Here is a 20,536-nt window from a genome sequence, read left to right on the forward strand (position 1 = left end):
ATCTCTGTTAAGTCAACCGGTAACCATGTGCCTTAACTTTCTTTTCTATTTGAAACTCGAGAGAAGCGGACGAAAAGTTGGAACATAGAATTAAGATTTGATTATGAATTGTACAACTATTAATTTACTATGAATTTAAAGTTCTTATCACTGCTTAGTTAGAGTGGTTAGTTTACACAGGCGTCTTTACTGGGGAAGCGCTACAAACTTTGAATACCCACAACGTTTCTTTAAATTCTTATCCGGTTTATTCTTGGAGAATACTTGAATCACAGTGCGAAATGAACATGGAGATGCCTACTGGATCCGGTGGAGAGGCAAGATTGGTGGCGACATGCTTTCTCTGTGAAGTGGAGGACGAGCACGTTACGGTTGGCTGTATCGGCGCCGGCTGCGTAGCATGCATTTCCTAAGTGTGCTGCTTTAGAGGATGGCGGCGTAGGATGGATTTGTGCAGAGTGTGACGTAGACGTCCATGCACAAAGCTCGACGTTGATCAGGACAGAAAAGATGACCAGCCTGACGGCTGGGGACAATTAACAGAGTTACTCAGGTGGCGACCAGAAGAGGATCGGGACTAATGACGTCAACGAGGCCTCGAAGGAAGCGCAGGACCTGCAGACGGAGCTAATGTTGTTGGAGGAAGAAGATCAGTTGCTGCAGTTGCGACAACAACTTCTACATAGGCGAAAGGCGCTCATGGGCAAGCTCCAAGGGGGGAGGGGATCGGAGACTGGCCACGCAGAGAAGATACCTGGAGCATCTAGTACACGGTACCAGAATGCAGGTACGGATACAAATTGGTAAAGTTGCCGTTGTGGAAGAAAACGACAGTACGCAGAGGGCCCACGCTGGGCCCCCCAGATAATCGCCACGCTTTGAATGCGATTTGAACGACTCGAAATTAACATTGACTTGTTACTGACAAGGATTAAACAATTTCCTCAAGTGAGGGAGAATAAGCTTGAAATGCTGGTTGACTTCTCGGTGGAGGTGCAAAATGTTTGCGCTACGATGAAATCCTTCAAGTTGGACCACTACTTAAGCAACCCAGCGCTCACGCAGAAGCTAGTGAGCAAGTTGCCATAGATGGTGCAGACGTTTTGGGGGAATGCACAAAGCCTCTCTAACAGTGTTTACTTTGGCAGAGTTTAGTCCGTGGCTATCGCAGATGGCAGAAGAAGCGAGCCATGTGATAGTCCCAAGCTCGTGAAGAACGGAGAGAAGGAGCACGGTACATACACACACTGTGCGCCAAGGATGACGGCTGTGCACCCCCAATGGCAGAACCCTGCGGGATTGTCCAGCATTCCTGGAAATGTCGATCAACGATCGCTGGCGATGTGGCTTGTACTGGAGATGTTTTCAGATCCATAAGGTGGAAAGATGCGGCGTCCCCAATCCTTGTGGAATAGATAGATGTCTAGAACGCCATCACCCCCTGTTGCATCGCGGCAGCACAGATCCCGTCCAAGCCAGATGCCATGCACACCGACAAGAGGGTGTGGAATGGTAGGTAGGCAAGTCAACACGTATGCCTTCATCGACGACGGGTCATCTCTAAGCTTGATCGACGCCCCATTGCTAGAGACCCTTGGAGTGAACGGACAACTCGACTTAAGGATCTCCGCATTGGCCAAAAGAAGCTATATCATCTTCGCGACGTTCACACAATGCTCATACAATGCTCCTGAATGGACCTGACCAACTAGCGCAGCTGGTACCAATACTTCGCAGGTTTAGAGAGAAACGTATTGCGATCGGCGGCGAAATCGCCGGTCAGAAGATGTTTCATCAGGTCAGAATGCACTCAGAAGATTAGAGATACCACCGCTTTGTATTTATAGACCCATACACACAACGGAGAGAGAACTACGCCATGCAGGTAATGACGTTTGGGGCTAGTTGCTCCCAGTAAGTGAAGAACAGAAATGCAGAGTCATTCAAGATAAAATACCCACGCGCTGTAAAGTGCATCCTGGAGAATCACTATGTAGACGACATGCTGGACAGCGTCGACACGGAGGAAGAAACCATAAGCCTCGGGCGTCGCGTCCACTACATTCATCTTCAGGGCGGATTCCTCATTCGAAACTGCGCCCAAGCTAGTGAGACTAGACGAAACAACGAATGGTCAGACCGAGAAGGTTCTGGGAATGTGGTGGGACACGAAAGAAGATCTCATCCGCTACCAAGTATCCCCAAGATATCGCCATAGAGAACTTCTCCAAGGAAAGCAATGAGTCACCAAACGAGAGTTTCTCAGTGTGTTGATGTCTATATATGATCCTTTAGGGCTCATATCCTTCTACGTGATGTATGCACAAATAATATTTCAGGAAATATGGCGAAGTGGGATCCTGGGATGACTGGGATGACCTAATACCTAAGGCAGAATGAATTAAATGGAAGCGATGGCTTCGGTATATCCCTGAAATTGAAAATTACCATCCCAAGATGCCACATGAAGGAGTGGCTGATGGATTCAGAAACGGAGATGCACACCTTCGTGGACGCAAGCGAGAATGGATTTACCGACGTGAGTTATATAAGATTTCAAAACGAGGCAGGTATCCACTGCAGTCTACTGGGCAGCAAACCAAGGTAGCCCCTCTAAGACCGACATACCAATGCTTGAACTCATGGGAGCAGTGCTTGGAGCGATGTTAGCTCAAACTCTGGAGCTCTCACTTGGCGCGAAGCTAAGCACACGGTCATTCTGGACCGACTTGAGGACCGTCTTGAATTGGCTGCGATCGGACCAGTGAAGTACAAACAATTTATAGCATTCCGTGTGAACGAGATTTTAGACCAGTGTGGGGCAAACTCTCATTTTCCATAGCATAGGGTATGCATGTGCATAGGGTAGGAAATTTACCGCAGCGCTGCCGACACACTGGCAGCGTGAGAATTTTAAAATTTTTTTAGAAATTCTCTCATTTGCACTCATTTTGACTCATTTGACAACCCAAACTTAAAAATCAAAATTTTTCCTCTGAGAAAAATGTTCTGAGAAATTGGGTTGGAACAAGTTTTCTCCATAGTAAATCTACACAGGGAAGCGTAGTTTTTCATTTGTTTAAGAACTCTTTCTGGCAAAGCTTTCTTTAAAATAAAATACCCCATTTTAGTGCCCATTTCAACTTTTGAATAATGAAAAATGATATAAAAAACTACGTTTTTTTCGCCCAGTTAATATGTCTGGAAAAATATCTGGCAATTTCATATAAAGCGGCCGGCAATATAAGGTAAAATTAGAGCTATCCGATTTGGAACTTGGACTCGTATGGTATCCTCTGAGATCAGTTTGTTTCAAAATTTTGCCACGCCCACACGGCTCTCAAAACAGAAATCTGGTTGTAGCGTCAGTAATGGTTGGGCAAAATTGTTTTGATGCCAAACGATGCCAAACGATGCCATTGGCTAATCTACACTTACAAACTAAAAATCGAAACCAAATATTTTTAGGGGTTGTAGACTTCTGGCTTCCCTACTGAATAGGTAGTATATTTTTATTTTTTATTAATTATTCTGTTTTTATAAGAAAAAAACTTTAATTAATGGGTTATTGGATGTTAGTACTTTTATTTATACATTACTTATATATAACGATTGTGTCGGGTCAGGCAGCAGCCGCAAAATTAGTTATAGATTATTTATTAAGCTAAAGTGTGGATATATCGCCTTAGTTGGTCGCAAGCCGTCTCTTTCTCGGCCGCTCGACTTCAACGGGCCTACTTTAAGAGAGCTTTAGCTTCGCAATCAATATGTCGGGCCGCCCTCTCCGCTATCGAGAGCTTTAGCTTCGCGTATATCTAGTCTCTGTTCATATTAAAAGTCACTTCTTAGCACCATAAACTTTTACACATTTGAGCGATGTAGAGCGGGCAAGAATATTGGCGCTCCGAGATACGGGGATGTTAATACGCAAAATTGTGGGATACTGCAGAATGTGGGAGGACGGTGGAAAACTTTTTAAAAGACCCCGAAAACCATGCGAAAAAACCCCGTTCTGGCCGCCCACCCCTTGTTAATGAGCGGGACAAGCGACGTATTAAATTTTTAGCAGTCAATGAAAACGTCAGTGCATCCCAAATACGATTTAATTTGTCACTGCCAATATCCACTCGACGATTCCAAAAAATTTTGAGAGAATCGGACAATGTTTTATACGAAAAAAAACTGCTCAAACCTGAACTACTACTCAGGCACAAAATAGCCCGATTGCAGTTTCCAATATAAAAAAATTTTGGGATATAGAGTGGAAAAATGTAATATTTAGCGATGAGAAGTTTAATTTAGATGGCCCTGATGGCTACCGCTATTACTATCGCGACATTAGAAGTCCCAAAAAAGTGCTCGTCTCCAGGAACTTTCAGGGTCGCTCATGGTATGGGCTGCCTTTGGCTATAATGGAAAGTCTCCTATTTGCTTCATATAGCATAAAATGAATGCAAAAACATATGTAGAGCTCTTAGATAAAGTTCTAGTCCAATTTGGAGAAAACTATTTCGGTGAAGAATGGACTTTTCAACAGGATAATGCACCTATCCACTGTGCAAAGCTTACAAAGAGCTTCCTGTCGTCATCGCAAATCCCAATTTCGGAATGGCCTGCTCGCAGCCCGGATTTAAATCCAATTAAAAAACTTTGGGGCATATTATCTCAAAGGGTTTATGCTAATGGAAATGGTCCTTACTTATTTCGTTTGAAAGTTTTTTTTTTATTTTCTATAATGTGTTGTGAAGTTTAATTTTATTTCTTTAATTTGACAAGTGTTACCAATTTAATAAACAATATTTACAAATTTGTTTTTTTGAAAAATTTTCAAGCGTTTTTTTGTAAAACAAAAAAATTGGGTGTCCTACTTACTTATTTCGGGCACTTTAGTCTAAGCTCGTTTTGTGTCAGTCTTACTACCTTTCCTACATATAAGTAAATTATGAAAATTGTGATCTTGTATTTAATTCTCGAACTCAGAGGCGGAAAGAAAGCTTTTTTACTGTGACAACTTGGCTTTTGAAAAAAACAACGGTTTCCTCATATACTAAAAATTCTAAAAGAAATAGCTTAAATGGTTTAAAGTACACATGTGCCTATTCCACAATGTAATTTATTTTTGTATAAGTCACTTTTACCGCACTTACCATTTTAAGCATGAAAATCAGCTAGCGATAACTAATTCATACTCATTTTAGAAGTCAACCCTCAACCTTTCATCCCCCAAGGCCACTGTCCTATTTGTAATAAATCGTGGGGTGAGAAAAATATTTTGGGACTTGGACTTAATTATTTATAGAAGTGAATAAAAACAATTTCACTGTGAAAACACTTGAAACTCCTTGCGATTTTTCTCATACAGTTTTATATTGGGAGCAAAATCAAACTACGTTTAAGAATTGAAGTGGAAACATGTTGGTTCAAGTGGCACCGGAAACAATACCGCTCCGACATAAATGTCATCATGGCAATATTAAAGCTTACAAATATTGTAATCCCTTTTCACCCCTTTTGTCATTATGCTTAAGTTTCGATTTTCACAGAAGGGTGCTTGACAGCTTGACGGCATGACTAAAGTAATAGCTTTGTTATGCCTTAAATATTATTTTATATGTTGATATTTGAACATAGCTTTAAAGAGGACATAATCCCAATTCCAACGAAAGCATTTTTTGTATGGTTTATTTTTTTTTATACACAAAACTCTTCAAGAAAATATATTTAAAAAGATATGGCTTTGACACTAGTTCCGGTAAAAACTCAAAAAATGCCCAAAAAACTATCTATGTAAGGATGTGATAATAAATAAAACAAGAAAGGAAAGCTAACTTCGGGCGGAGCCAAAGTTGATATACTCTTGCAGTTAAAACCGGATTGTATACCAAAAACATCGGAAATAGTAGGCCGATCCCTATGACAATATTATATGAAAACCAATTAATTACAATAAAACATCTAAAAAACAAGATATAGTCGGCCGAACCCGGTCGTTCCGTACAAAGAAAAGAAGGGTGTGTGCGAAATTTCATTCGATAATTTCAAGCCGATAGCTTTAAAACTGAGAGACTAGTTTGCGTAGAAACAGACAGACGGACATGCTCATATCAACTCAGGAGGTGATCCTGATGAAGAATATATATACTTTATAGGGTCGGAGATGTCTTATTCACTGCGTTGCACACCTTTGACCAAAATTATAATACCCTCTGCAACGGTATGAAAAGTGGAAAAAAAAAGAAAAGACGGCTATAGTCGAGTTTCTGACTATATTATACCCGGTACTCATCTCTTTCACCAACAATTTCAATACCTTTAAAGTTTAAATTTTAAAGGTATGGATTCTCAAATATGGTATGGATTCAACAAATTTTTGTGGCACACTTTTACGCTTGGACGAGACAACTTCAGCCCCCTTACGGGCATACTACCGACTCAGTAGGGAAGTAGTAAGAAAGGCCTATAATTCCATTAAAAATTATCCAATTTTGCTGCTTTTTGATTTGTAGGTGTAGATTAGCCATTTGAACAATGTTGCGTGGCATCATATTAAAATAAACTTAAAGAAGTTTATTTTAATATGATGCCACGCAAGTTTAGGTGTGTTTAATGTTCCTTATTTGGCATAGCGCGTTGTGGGTTGGAAATGTCTCCTTTCCTGCAATGCACACTTTTGACAAAAACTATAATACATTCTGCTAAGGTTTAAAAACGAAATTATGTCATATCGGACGATATTTAGAGCTATAAGTTTTTTATTCTGCTTTCATTTGTGGATCTTTTGATTATATTTTTATCTTTATGTACACATATGTTTAAAATTATTTTTTTATTTTCAATAGAAACATAAATTTTAAGTAGAAATAAAACACATCTTTTAAAACTTGAATTTATTTTAGGTTTGGTTTTCAAATCGCCGAGCCAAGTGGCGCCGGGAGGAAAAAATAAGAACACAGAGACGGTCAGTGGATAACATTGGTAATAACAGTGGTCGATCTAGTACTGTAGCGAATAACACTTCCGGAGGCGCTACGTCCTCTGTTACAACTTCTAACAATTCTACACCCGGTATTATAAACCCTTCAGCTTCCGGTTCGGAAAGACCATCATCAGATGTAATTACCACAAACAACCTTACTGAGACACCTAATGGAACAAGCGTATGTTAAATATAGATTTTAATTAGTATTTAGTGATTAATTAACTTATTTCTTCATAGGTTCTTGGCGGGGATACAAACCCTGCACATACAAGATCTGAAAGTCCACCAATCCAAGCGGTAGCACCACGAATTCCCCTTAACACTGGTTTCAATACAATGTACCCATCTATCCCGCAACCCATTGCTACAATGGCAGAAAACTATAAGTATGTTTGTAAATATTAAAAATGTTATTTTTAACAGATTTTGTAAAATATGTTATTTGAAGGCAACTACATAGTTGGTAGGTAGTAAAAACAAGAAAGGAAAGGAATCCAGAATTCAAGTCTTAGAATTCTATCTTTAAAAATATCAAAGTTGGTATTTTTACCAAATACCATTTCCGATCGTTCAGTTAAATGGCAGTCTATAAAATATAGATATTTGAATTATTTGTAATTATAAAATTTGACTTATGACATTTGGCATGACGTATTATTTGGCCAAAAATATTATACATTGTACATAGCATATAGATAGATGGCCGATCCTTATGAAATTTGTTAGGTCAGATCAATTGGCAAAAAATGGAATCCATAGAAAATCCCAACACTTTAACGCGTAAAGTATCAAAGTTAAAACATCAAGTATGGCATTTCTTAAAAATCAGTTATATAGAAGCTATAGAATATAGTCGGCCTATGCCGGCCGTTCCGGTAAAGTTATAAGTTGATAGGTTGAAAACAGAGAGACTTGTTTGCGTAGAAACAGATAAAAGGACGGACAGACGATCATGGCTATAACGAGTCGCCTAAAAAGCACGAGATAAAGCACAAGCATTGAAACATAGCTTGGCCCTGGCCCAGTGGAAAAAGGCCCAGTGGGCAACATTTTTTCAGGGCAAACAGGGCCAATTTCAATTTGATTGGCGACTTGTTGTTCAATGAAAAGTATGCTGAAATCGTCCAATGCTTTTGCACTCATTGTAGAACGTTGCCGATCTTTGACTCTCTTCAATGATCTCATTGTTCGTTCGGCACTGGCCGTGCTGACGGGAAGGGTCAAGAATAAACGCAATAAACTGCAGCACTCCGGGAAACTGCTGATCCAATTTTTTTCAACGATGAAATTCAAATATTGCAATGGACTATGCTTGGTAAAATCTTGTTCTTGTGAGAAATATATGTCCGCAAAACTGATTAACTCATACTTCAAGGCAGTTGTAAAAAAAGTTGGATATTTCTCCATCAAATTGCACACATTTTTTTCGAATTCTTTTTCTTCCATGTTTTTGAAGAATTCATGTTTGAGAAATCCGAAAAGTGAGTTTATCTCATCTAAACCTTTGGCCCTTTCTTGTAATTCGCTGCACATTCTGTCCAGAACTTCTAAGTATCCAATGCGATGTTTCGTTGCCATATCCAGAGAACTGTCCTCTGCTTTCTCGACTGGCATTTTTTTCGTTCGTCGTTGTCTAATGATCGGAAAATCCGGATTCTTCCATCCCATCTTCTCCCATTGACATTTAGCTTTCGAAACGAAAGAATCATACTTGCTCTCCTCACGCAAGTTTTGCAAGTTCTTCATTACATTTTAGAGACAATTTTGAATGCCACCATGTCAGGTTTAGTAATGATGGTTTAGTAATTTACCATGAATGAAAATTGAACTTGTGCTGTCCACAAGAGACTCACCAAAACATTTTTTCAACAAAAAAATAAAAAAAGAAATCGAAGGTGCAACTTTCAGCAAGATTTCGTCGGGGGGGCCCAGTGGGCAAGCGCGTCTTTGCCCACCTGTTAAATCCGCCACTGCTTGTAAATAACAATAACCCCTACTTGTCAAAAAATTAGTTTTTCTTGCACGTGCCGAATAAAAGTAGTTTTTATACCCTTGCAGAGGGTATTATAATTTTTATTATTATAATAACTTGCAACGCGGTGAAGGAAACATCTCCGACCCTAGAAAGTATATATATTCTAGATTAGGATCACCTCCTGAGTTTATATAAGCATCACCGTCTGTCCGTCTGTCTGTTTCTACGCAAACTAGTCTCTCTGTTTTAAAGGTATCGTCTTGAAACTTTGCACACACCCATACTGCGTGCAAAGGAAAGACGCAGTATATAAGTCGGAAGGGCCGGGATCGACTATATCCTACAGCTGCCATATAACTGATTAATCGGAAATGGTATGTATAACTTTTCATACAATTTTTTTTTTGTTTTTGAGAGTTTAAATTTTATATGAAGGCTATTTTTGGCAAAATATTGTTACCCGTCAAATTTTATTCATGTCATTGTATATCTTCTATTACAAATTTTTTGATGAAGTGGGATGTCTGGTGAATTTAACTTGGTATTTGTGTTTTTTCTCACTCACTTTGTGAGTAAGTTTTCTATGTATTGAAAAAAATGGTTAAACTACCCAGTAGTGGTCTCTTCCACGCTCACCCGTTCTGTACACTTTTTAATTAGCGATGTCCAAAACCGTATCACGTGTGCGCTTGTCTTTGCCCGGTTTTTGCTCGCTTACCTACAGTGCACATTGGGATGTTTAAAGCTAGAAAGTTGAAACTTGAAGAATTTGCTGCTTATAATATTTGTGAATTTCGAACCTTGCTTTCTTGGCCGCTCACATAATAGAACTGCAGTATATATAAAAATCATATTAATGTTGTTATATTTCTTGTTTAATTTTTTTTATCCACAATTGGTTGAAAATTTTTATATTTTTGATATTTTTGCATATTATATTTAACATAGCTTAATTAACGAAAACTTAAAAATAAGTACATAAACTATATTAAGCTCATCTTTAACATCATATACTTGGTCTGCATCTTCCGGTTAACGAGAAACTAAAAACGCAATAACTTCACTTGGCAATAAGTGTAATTTTGAACTCTTTTTTGAAGCGATGCTTGATAAGTAAGGATCAGAAGAATCCAAATCTCGGTGAAATACGTCGGTTAAATTGTTCACTCCGCTTTTTTTGCAAGCCTCGGATGCGTTTTTGCCTAAGCAACCAACAGGAAGTACAAATGATTTAATTATTTTTGGACCACGAACTAAAATTGTGAACCACATTAGTCATTAAATACCACGAATATTTAATTAAATGCAAACGAAGCGTTTCTTCACAAAATTTCTTTAAATCATTTAAACAAACGTCATATTCGTCACATAAACTACATGTATTAAAATGATATGTATTTTGTTTAAAATGCTAACTTAATCCGGAGACAACTAACTCCATACTGATAAGAATTGTGTAATTGTTCCGTCTTATACACAAATGGCTTTAAGTCTTTTATTTGCGAATCCAAAAGAAATTTGGAATTTTTTGGATCACATGGTCAATGCCTTTTTTAGCACTTTCAATTTTTAGTTCTTCTATTTTTATCCACCATTTTTATTGTAGTGACAAACAAAGATTGGTCCAGGCAACTGGGTTCGGGTTCATTACGCCTTTGCTTATAAAAGCTCTGTCCTGTTGAATTGGCACTTCGGAAACAGTATACTTCATACGCTTCCTGATTTCCTATTTCCTTAGCTTCTCTCCCCTTTTCGTAGCTTGGATTTACGAGTTGTGTTCAAAAAGAAAGGTGACTTTTCAAATTTCGCGGGCAACATATTTTCGATGATCTATTTTTTTGTTTTGTTATGCTGGTACCCTCTTCCCTAACATCTGTACCAAGTTTCAATTAAATCCCTTTTTTTGTTTGGTTGTGAGAGGCGTAAAGGTTACAAGTTGTTTTGCGTGCTCGGCGTATTTTGCTATCGAAAAATATGGATCAAAGGTTTAGCATCAAATTTTGTGTAAAAATAAAATAAGGTGCTCCGAAACACTTGAAATGTTGACAAGTGTTACAAACTTCCAAGAAGGCCGGGACGAGCCTCGCTCTGGATGCTCAAGCACGTCAACAACTGATGAAAATGTTTAAGCAGTGAAGAAAATTGTTTTGGAAAATCGTCGAATCACTATCAGAGAAATGGAGAAAATGAAGATGTCGGGATATCGCTGGATACGTGCCATGAAATTGTTTCAAACGTTTTGGGCATGAGTCGTACGACAGCGAAGTATGTTCTGAAATTGCTGAATTGCCGTCGCATATGCATCGCTCAAGAGCGGTTGAATGACGTCAACGACGACCCAGATTAACTCAAAAGGATCATAGCTGGTGACGAATCATGGATATATGGTTATGATATCGAAACCAAAGCCCAATCGTCCCAATGGAAGAGCCTAGGTGAGCCAAGACCGAAACTGCACGCCAAGTTCGATCAAATGTCAAATTTTTTTTTTTTTTTTTTTTTTTTTTAACGTTGCTTTTATTTCTTGAATCTTCTCTTTGCGAGACTAACAAGAGTTGTATCAAATCTTATATTTTTAACTTAACTAACAGTCATATTGACTGATACGGAGTTAGACGGCCCTAAAAATCGATTGCTGGGTTGGGAGGTCGTTGCGTCTAAGGCGGGATACGCTAGAAACCCGAGTCAATCCCCGAGCGAGAAAATTTGGGTGCGAAGACAGTTTTTTCTTTGTACGACTCTTTTTGCTTCTGGATTTCGTCTTTCACTGCGAGGATGCCCAGATCCCGGTGGATGTTTTTGTTGCGAACATACCAAGGTGCCCCTGTGATAGTTCTCAAGATTTTTGATTGTGCGCGCAGTATGATGTCTAGCCTATGTTGCTGCTGCTCGCGTTCCCCCACAGCTGGGAGCCATACGTCCAGATTGGCTTTAGGACTGAATTGTACAGTAGTAACTTGTAGTCCAGGCACAGTGGCGATTGTGAGTTTATGATCCAGTGGAGGCTGCTGGCTTTCAGTTTTAGGTGCACCTTTTTGCATTCGATGTGCTTGCGCCAGGTAAGTCGTCAATCAAGGTGAACGCCAAGGTACGTTACGTCGTTAGCTTGAGGGATCTGCATACCGTTTAGTAAAAGCGGAGGGCATGTTTGTCTATTAAGAGTAAACGTTAAATGTTTACACTTTTGTTCGTTTAAAATCGCATCGTTCGCATTAAAATACGCCAGTCGGACAGCCATTTTTCCACTATTGTGAGATGATTAGCCAGTTGGGTTGTTGCCTGCGTTGGAGCGACTAAGGATAGCGGTATCATCGGCGAACGTTGAGGTTGTTAGTTGTGCGCTCGTAGGAATATCCGCAGTATACAAAACATATAGACACGGGCCGAGTGCGCTTCCTTGTGGAACCCCCACTTCGATGGTGTAGTCGCCCGAAGTAGCTGCGTTGCATCTCACTGAGAATACCCTATTGTAGAGGTATGATTCCAGTAGCTTATGGGTGTATGTTGGCAAATACGTTTTAATTTTGTGCATGAGTCCGATGAGCCAAACTCGGTCGAAAGCTTAAGATACGTCGAAGAAAATAGCGCTGCAGTATTCTCGCTGTTCGAAGGCTGAGCGTATTTCGAATGTTAATCTGTTCACTTGTTCGATGGTTCCATGGTTTCTTCGAAAGCCAAATTGGTTTGCCGGGATAATATTGCAAGCTTCCGGATGTGGTATTATGCGAGTTAACAAGCATTTTTCAAACAATTTAGACAAACAAGATAGAAAGCTTATTGGTCTGTATGATGACGGAATTGTGTGGTCTTTTCCAGGCTTCGGTATCATTATAATGATGGATTTCCTCCACTTTTTTGGGAAATAGCCAAGATTAATGATTCCATTAAATAGTTTGCAGACGACCTCTATAGCGCATTTTGGAAGTTCGATCAGCATCTTTGGGGTCAATAGGTCACCACCGGGAGCCTTTTTTGGTTTTAGCCCTCTTGTGACTTTGTCGATTTCGTTCGGCCGGAATGAAGGTGCTGCTGGCTGAGGGGAGGACTCTGGCTGAATTTCTGGCAGGAGGAATGAATTTGAGGCTGGGTTTGGCTGGAAGACACTTTGGAGATGTGTGGCGAATGTTTAAGCTCGGTCTTCGTCGCGGCGAGCCCTGCATCCCGAAGAGTTTCTTATCGGGGTGGCCGTTCCAATTGGGGCGCTAAGATTTGGGTGGGCCCTCCACAGGGGGTACTTTGTGCTTGTTGGCGAGAGATTCTGGATGTACCTCAGCTGTGCATTTTCTTCCTGTTGGTGAAGAGCCTGGTCGAGTGATCGGGTTGCTTCCTTAAGGCGTTGTTTTGAAGCTGGTGATCTGCTGTTTTGCCAATCACGACGCGGGCGCCTCTTTTCTCGCACGAGCTGTTCGATTTGCTGATTAGATTTGAAGTGTTTGTTTCGGTCTACATCTTTCCTATGAGGAGTAGAGATTTTAGCTGCCGCAACGAGTACTTCTTCCAGGGCGCTCGTAGTGTAGTCGATGTCCGATTCCATGTTAAATTCCGGGGCGAGTTCTATGTGGGCACTTACGTACTTTTTGTATTTTAGCCAGTTCGTTTTTGCGTCGTCAGGCTGAAGGGGTGTTCGGTTGTTTCTGCGCTTTGAAGAAGCGTTAGAAGCACAGGCGAGTGGTCTGATGATAAGTCCGAGACTGCTTTGGCACTTATTAGATTGCGAGGTATGTTTTTTGTCACTGCAAAATCAATAAGGTTTGGGAGCTTTCGTGAGTCTGTTGGCCAGTATGTGGGACTTCCAGGGGAAGCGTAGTCCAGTTTATTTTTCACATTTATAATTGCATTGTACAATTGTCTTCCTTTGGGAGTCACTAGACGTGATCCCCAGTGCGTATGTTTGGCGTTGTAGTCTCCTGCGGCTATAAATCGATCCCCAAGTGATTTGTAGAAGTCCCTAAATTGTCCTTCCGAGATTGAGAAACGAGGAGGGCATTAAACGGCAGCGATTGAAAGGATTCCGTTGTTTGACTGAATTTGTATCGATGTGGCCTGCAAGAAGTTTGTTGCAAACCTTTTGTGAATGTGGTGTTTAATGCGTTCTCTGATTAGAACTCCAGTTCCGCCGTGGGCTTTCCCATCTGGATGATCTGTGCGGTAGATTGTGTAGCCTCTTATATGAAAGTTGTATTTGCTTGTAAGATGCGTTTCCACCAGTAGCATAACGTCAATATGGTTTTCGGTTAAGAATTGTGAAAATTCTAGTTTATGCCGTGAGACACCATTGGCGTTCCACATTGATATTCGTAGCACCTGCATAGATTATTTAGACTGTTGTGCTACGAGCAGCTGTATCACCATGTACTGGTTTTGAACAAGCGTTTCAAAAAACTACACAGACAGCCCGAAGTGTGCAGTAAGATCTTGTGTGTCCATACTCTTGACAGTTAGTGCATTGCACTGGACCGTTGCGTTTATGTGGCTCTTCAACAGTGATTTTCCGATGCAAAAGATATTGCAGGTTGTAGATTGGGTGGACTTCGTTCTTCTTCAGCGACCTGCTTTCTGGCTCGAGCTCGACCTTGAAGAGGTGTTGTGGTGTTTTATCTTTATTTAGAATGTTAATAACATTCTTGGCGGCGAAGCCCTTTTCTTTAAGGGCGGTTTTTATTTCCTCTGCGGTAATATCAGGTTCTATTCCCTTTACTACCCCTTGTAGGCCCTTACTGCTTTTCAGCTGGTACGTGTAATAGTTTTTCTGTACAGTGTCCAGATATTTGGACACGATTCGGAAGTGCTCTTCAGTCTTGGTTTGCACCTTTGTTTCATGGATGTTCCCTATGATAAGCGGAACAACATGAAAGTTGTCACCGTTCCCGATCAACGACGCAATTTTGTTGACCAGGGCACTTGAGCTTTTTTCCCTAATATAGATTGGAGGGGGCTTGGGTTTTTTTGCGGTGTCTTGGGCTGGTTGGTTTTTCTTCAGCCTCCGCCAGTAGGGCAAATCTGTTGGTAGTGGATCTGTCTGGTTCTTTATCGATATTCAGGACACGGTTAATTTTTGTTTTGTTGCCTGCCGGATTACTCTGCGGGCTAAGCTTGCGTTAATTTGGATGTAGCGATCCATTCCAGTCTGTGTGGCCGTTACCGCTTTGGCACTTTCCGAGGTTGTTGTTTTTGTATTCGCTGTAGTCGTTGACGTCGCGGTACTTTGAGTTGCAGAGGTTTTTGCTGTTGTTGCAGAAGTTGTAGCGCTGCAAGTTGTTGGTGCGAAATTTGTTTCCGATATTGGAGGGGGGGTTTTACACTGCGAACTCCATAACGCGGGAGTCGGAGTGAGCAGTGCGGGTGAGCAAGACCGTGCCCTTTGGATTTCAACGGTCAGTAAAGCCGGGTTGCTTATAATCACTGATTTTTCCACTTCGGTATCGCGGGTTGAAAAGTAAGAGTAGAAGCCGTTTCTTTGGTTTACTGAACTTCTACGCTCGTTCTTTTGATCGTTGCTCAATGAGCTCATTGCGTGGCTCTTACTTTTTTTTTTAACAATGCACTAGTTTTGGTTTAGCACATCACAACTGTTATAAAAAGCTTGTCTGTCGCTTTAAGTAAATTGTAGTTTAGCGTCTGGATTGGGTTACCCCAGTTTTGTTGATTAGCTGTATTTTTCAGTTTTCTCGGAGCTCGGACAAAGCACGTCCGCTCAGTTCGGTAGTTCGTATACGTATCCCAAGTTTTTATCACTATTTTCTTTGATTGATGCATGGCGTGGTGCATCAGGAGTTCTTACTATATGGTCGTGCGGTCAATAAACAGTATTATCTGGAAGTTATGCGACGTTTGCGAGAAGCAATACGAAAGAAACGTCCGGAATTGTGGAAAAAGAATTCATGGCTTTTGCATCACGATATTGCCCCTGTTAACTCATCTTTGCTTGTGAGATATTTTTTGGCCAAAAACAACACCACAATAATGCTTCAGACACCATATTCACCGGATTTGGTCCCATGTGACTTTTTCTTGTTCCCAAAACTAAAGAGACATGTGAAAGGATGGAGATTTGAAACGATTGAAGAGATAAGACTGCATCGCTGGATGAGCTCAAGGCTATACCGAAAAGTGCTTAGGCAAAGTGCTTTGAGGATTAAAAAAACCGTTGGCATAAATGTATTGTATCTGAGGGGGTCTACTTTGAAGGGGACAACATAAATATTGATGAATAAATTAATAGTTTTTTTTGAATCTACAAAGTGACCTTACTTTTTGAACACACCTTGTATATTGAAGTTTTTTTCGATTTTCTTTTAGTGTATGTTAATACATTGCTGCTTGGAAAACGAGTTTTCTATAATAAATTCTAAGGCCTCATCAGGTGATGATGGTAAAGGGCCTTTCAATGAAAGTTGTTGACTTAATTTTGAACTGTCAGGACTTATTGTCGTGTTTTAAATGTGAGAAATATCTGTGTTTTTTTGCCTTCTTAGCAGACATAGCAGCTGCTTCAATAAGTAGAAGTGTTGCATTTTTCTTTGCAAGTTCGGAAGCAAACGATTACAATCATCTTTTGAATAAAATATTATCTCCGAAGAAAGCCAGATAGCATTTTCTTCTGTGAAGAATATTTCTGTGTTCTTTGTTCAGAAGTCTCTCAATTTAAACTATAAAGTTTTTTATAAAGCAACCCTGCTCGCGTCTATTAAAATATTTATTATTTAAATGATACCTGATTACCGCAAATTATTTAAATGATACCTGAATATACACATACTAACACATACTACCACATAAGTTGTTATTTGAATCTTAGTTTTATCTTGCTAGATATGCTCCACGATACACCAATATTTCAAGGTTAAAATAAAAAAGACTACTGTTTACGTATTTCATTAAAAACATGACAACACAAATCACATATAATTAAACACTTATTCTAATATTTTCATTATACCATGCGAAACATTTTCCCTTTTAAGGTATTTTTATTGGTCAAACAGTTTAAAAATACGAAATCCCAAAATTAAGAAATGTGTCTAATCAGCAAGCTTGCACGCACCACGTAGCAAGAACATCTGACTTTTAAGGGCTGTTAGAAGACAAGGGCTGCACAATAAAATACCAATTAAATATTTTTGATGTCTTCGGACTTTTCTTAGCTTGAAATAATCATAGATATATCAGCACGAACTTTTTAGGTTTTGGCCCAAGTCTCATCCTAATATGCAGTGTAAACAACATTTATCGGTCATGTGCTTATGGTATAAGTTTTTTATTCGAACCCAAACCAAGTCTCACAATGCCATTCAATGTTAATAAAATCATAGATCATTTTGTTTTTATACCCGGTGCTTTTAAAGTTCTAAGTAATAATTTTATTTTATAAGCGGTGTACTTCAAGTGTACTTTATGAAATGGCAAGCTCTTTAAAAATATTCATATTGTCTTTACCTTAATACAGTTATATGACGTAGTCCTTTTTCATTGCTCCACAGCTCATCTTTAGGATCAATGACACCCACATGCTTGCAGCAACGGGACGCATATCCTTACATGTTTCATGATCCATTATCTTTAGGATCTCCATATGCTCCAACCCATCACAGGAATCCCACATGTAATCCGGCAGCTGCGCATCAACAGCCTCCTCAGCATGCCGTTTATTCAAACAGCTCATCAATGGTCTCATCAAATACAGGTATGAATAGCGAAATATATGATATCAAGAAACTAACATGTTCTCTTTAAAGGTGTCATATCTGCAGGGGTTTCGGTGCCTGTTCAAATTTCGACGCAGAATGTATCGGATCTAACGGGAACTAATTATTGGCCACGTCTCCAGTGATCTTCAATTTTTAATTTTTCTTCCGACCTTTTCTCAAAAGCGGCAGCTGCAGCCATAGCTGTTACAAATAGAACTGATCAAAACCCACAGAATTATAAGAATAAAGGATGTTCAGTTGTTAGTAAAAGTGCTTCAAATAGCAACGATATCCCACCGAATTTAAACAGTCAGCCACGAGCATCTAGATTTCTTAACATAAACATGGGAAAGGAAAAAGCTTCGTGTTTGAGAACAGGTCTTGATGTTGTCATACGTCAAGGCCGTATATTTCCGGTATCGCCATCCCCCTCAAGCTCGTCTGAACGTATTAACATCAATATTCATCCTGATTATCAAATAATCTAACATTTTTTGTGTAAATGCCATTTTTTATCAGTTTCGTTTCCAAGAAATTTGAAAATTTTCTAGTGTTAATATCCGAATGTCGCCGTATAAATAAAACTACCTAATTTATGCATTTTCACTTAAATTATTGACGATTGTACTGACCAACGTTAAAACGTTCGCGAACGTCGGCGAATGCAGACGTGCTTTCTTTTTGTCTTCTTATCGTGCAACAAAAATTAAACTAAATTAAACTTAAATTAAATAAAAACTAAGCATAGTGCAGTGCAAGCTCTAAACAAAAATATACAGTGGGCGAAAAGACGCTTAGTGCGATGAACTTCGTACTTTTTGTGTAAATAAAAAAATAAGAAAATCTCATACCGTCAACGTCAGCAAGACGAGCGTTGACTCTCTTTGCTACGTAACAACGCATACCAGTCATTCGTGTCAACGCAAGACAACGCGACCGCGAACCCAACAAAAAATAACCAACCGCGATCAATAACCCCAAGCCCGAGTAATGAACTCTATCCAAAATCGCAAGGCAGGGCGCATTCTTGCTTTCCTGCGCTCTCGTTGGATAAAACCCCTTCCCTCATTCCTGCCTGCATAGCCACGGTCACCAGTACAGTGACGTCATTAGCAACTGCAACGGCAACTATTACAACAACTACAATGGTATCGACTGCTCGCGCAATACCATCTACTGTAATAACGGAAACTGCTGTGCAAGCAAATAATGCAGCACCTTACACCAGCGTGCCCTCATCAAAAAAACGTTCGGCCGTACAGACTGGTATGGATCGCTACATACAAATAAAACGAAAGCTTATCCCGCAGAACTCTAGACTTGTTAACCCTGCTAAAATAACTCGAGGCACCTCAAAACAATCTACAATAGAGAAGCCCATAGAAGCGAACAGATTTGCTATTTTGGCAGATAAATCCGATGATACACCTCCTGAAGTCATCGTAGGGGCAACAAAAAGCCCAAGCCGCCGCCGATTTACATCCGAGAGAAAAGTTCGAATGCTCTCGTAAACTAGATACTGAATCTAATAGGACCAGACAATTTCCACATAATTCCATTAACAAAGGGAAATATTCATGAAACTAAAGTTCAGACTGATACGGAAGAAAACTACAGAATTTTGTCGAAGTATTTAAACGACAATAATAAAAACTTCTACGTAGTACTAAAAGGTATTGAGCCGGAAGTAAAACCAGATGAAGTTACAAGAGCATTGATGGAGAAAGGTTTTAATGTAAAAAATTTTAAAATAGAGAAAGAAAGCTTCAACCTCTTTTCAAGGTAGAACTTCAACCCGAAACCAAATCCAAGCCTCTGAAAAAAAAATTAAGTGCATCCAATCTTTACTCTCCAGTTCCTACTACACCGCAAAATTACGGTAGAGGAGCCGCATAAAAGAAATGGACCGGTGCAGTGTAATAATTGTCAGGAATATGACCACACAAGGTCTTATTGCACGCTTCGTCCAGTATGCGTTGCTTGTGGAGACCTTCATAAATCTCACAAATGGCCAAAAAATAAAGAGGATCACAGCAGCAAAAAGTGCGGAAACTGTGGAAACAGTTTCCCCTTATCAACCAGAAGAACAGTCTACGAACAAACTTGAAACAATGATATGTTATCTTAAACAAAGTATGGTGGAGTTCATGTAGTTCATTCATGCAGACAACTATGCAAGATCTTATGCGATGGAAAAGATGGAAAAACCTGGCAGAGACCGCACAATCGCTTCATCATATAGACCAATTAGTTTACTAACGTGTCTATCAAAACTCTTTGAAAAGTGCTTCTTGGCACACATTACCCCATATCTCAGAACACACAACAAAATCCCGATTCATCAATTCGGTTTTCGAGAAAAACACGGAACCATTAAGCAAGTCAACCGCATAACCTCAGAAATCCGAAATACATTCGAACAAAGGGAGTACTGCACTGCGATATTTCTGGACGTATCACAAGCTTTCGCAGAGTATGGTTAGAAGGTCTAATGGACAAAATTTAGAAATGCTCCCAACCAACACTCACAAACTTCTGAAGTCATACTTATACAACAGGAAATTCTCAGTAAGATGTAATTCAGCCATGTCCGATGACTACATCATTAGAGCCGGAGTTCCTCAAGGCAGCATGCTTGGACCAACACTCTACCTTATCTACACTGCGGACATCCCAACGAGCAGGAATCACATCCACTTTTGCAGATGACACAGCGATCCTAAGCCGCGCGAGATGCCCCAAGCAAGCAACGGCGCAACTTGCTATACACCTGATGGCAGTGGAGAAATGGCTATCCGACTGGCGAATCAAAGTAAACGAACAAAAATGCAAACACGTAACGTTCACTCTTAACAGGCAAGACTGCCCTCCACTTATTCTTAACAACACAGTGGT

At 39.9% G+C, this 20,536-nt stretch overlaps 1 protein-coding gene across 3 annotated transcripts in view; it reads left to right on the forward strand.

Moving 5' to 3' along the window:
* toy (twin of eyeless) overlaps nucleotides 1-18,768 on the forward strand; it is a 59,711-nt gene extending 40,943 nt beyond the window's left edge. The window contains exons 6-9 of one of the 3 annotated variants that reach the window (XM_043213345.2): nucleotides 6,897-7,157; nucleotides 7,217-7,365; nucleotides 17,435-17,637; nucleotides 17,690-18,767. In XM_043213345.2, coding sequence (XP_043069280.1) covers nucleotides 6,897-7,157; nucleotides 7,217-7,365; nucleotides 17,435-17,637; nucleotides 17,690-17,784 — 708 coding nt within the window. In that variant the 3' untranslated portion in view covers nucleotides 17,785-18,767. Of the gene's footprint in view, nucleotides 1-6,896; nucleotides 7,158-7,216; nucleotides 7,366-17,434; nucleotides 17,638-17,689 lie in introns of all 3 variants that reach the window. The other 2 variants (XM_043213344.2, XM_070282420.1) reach the window with 2 other exon arrangements.
* The last annotated feature ends 1,768 nt before the right edge of the window (nucleotides 18,769-20,536 follow it).

The sequence above is a fragment of the Drosophila bipectinata genome, chromosome 4 (genome assembly GCF_030179905.1).
Source record: "Drosophila bipectinata strain 14024-0381.07 chromosome 4, DbipHiC1v2, whole genome shotgun sequence".
Classification (NCBI taxonomy): Eukaryota; Metazoa; Arthropoda; class Insecta; order Diptera; family Drosophilidae; genus Drosophila; species Drosophila bipectinata.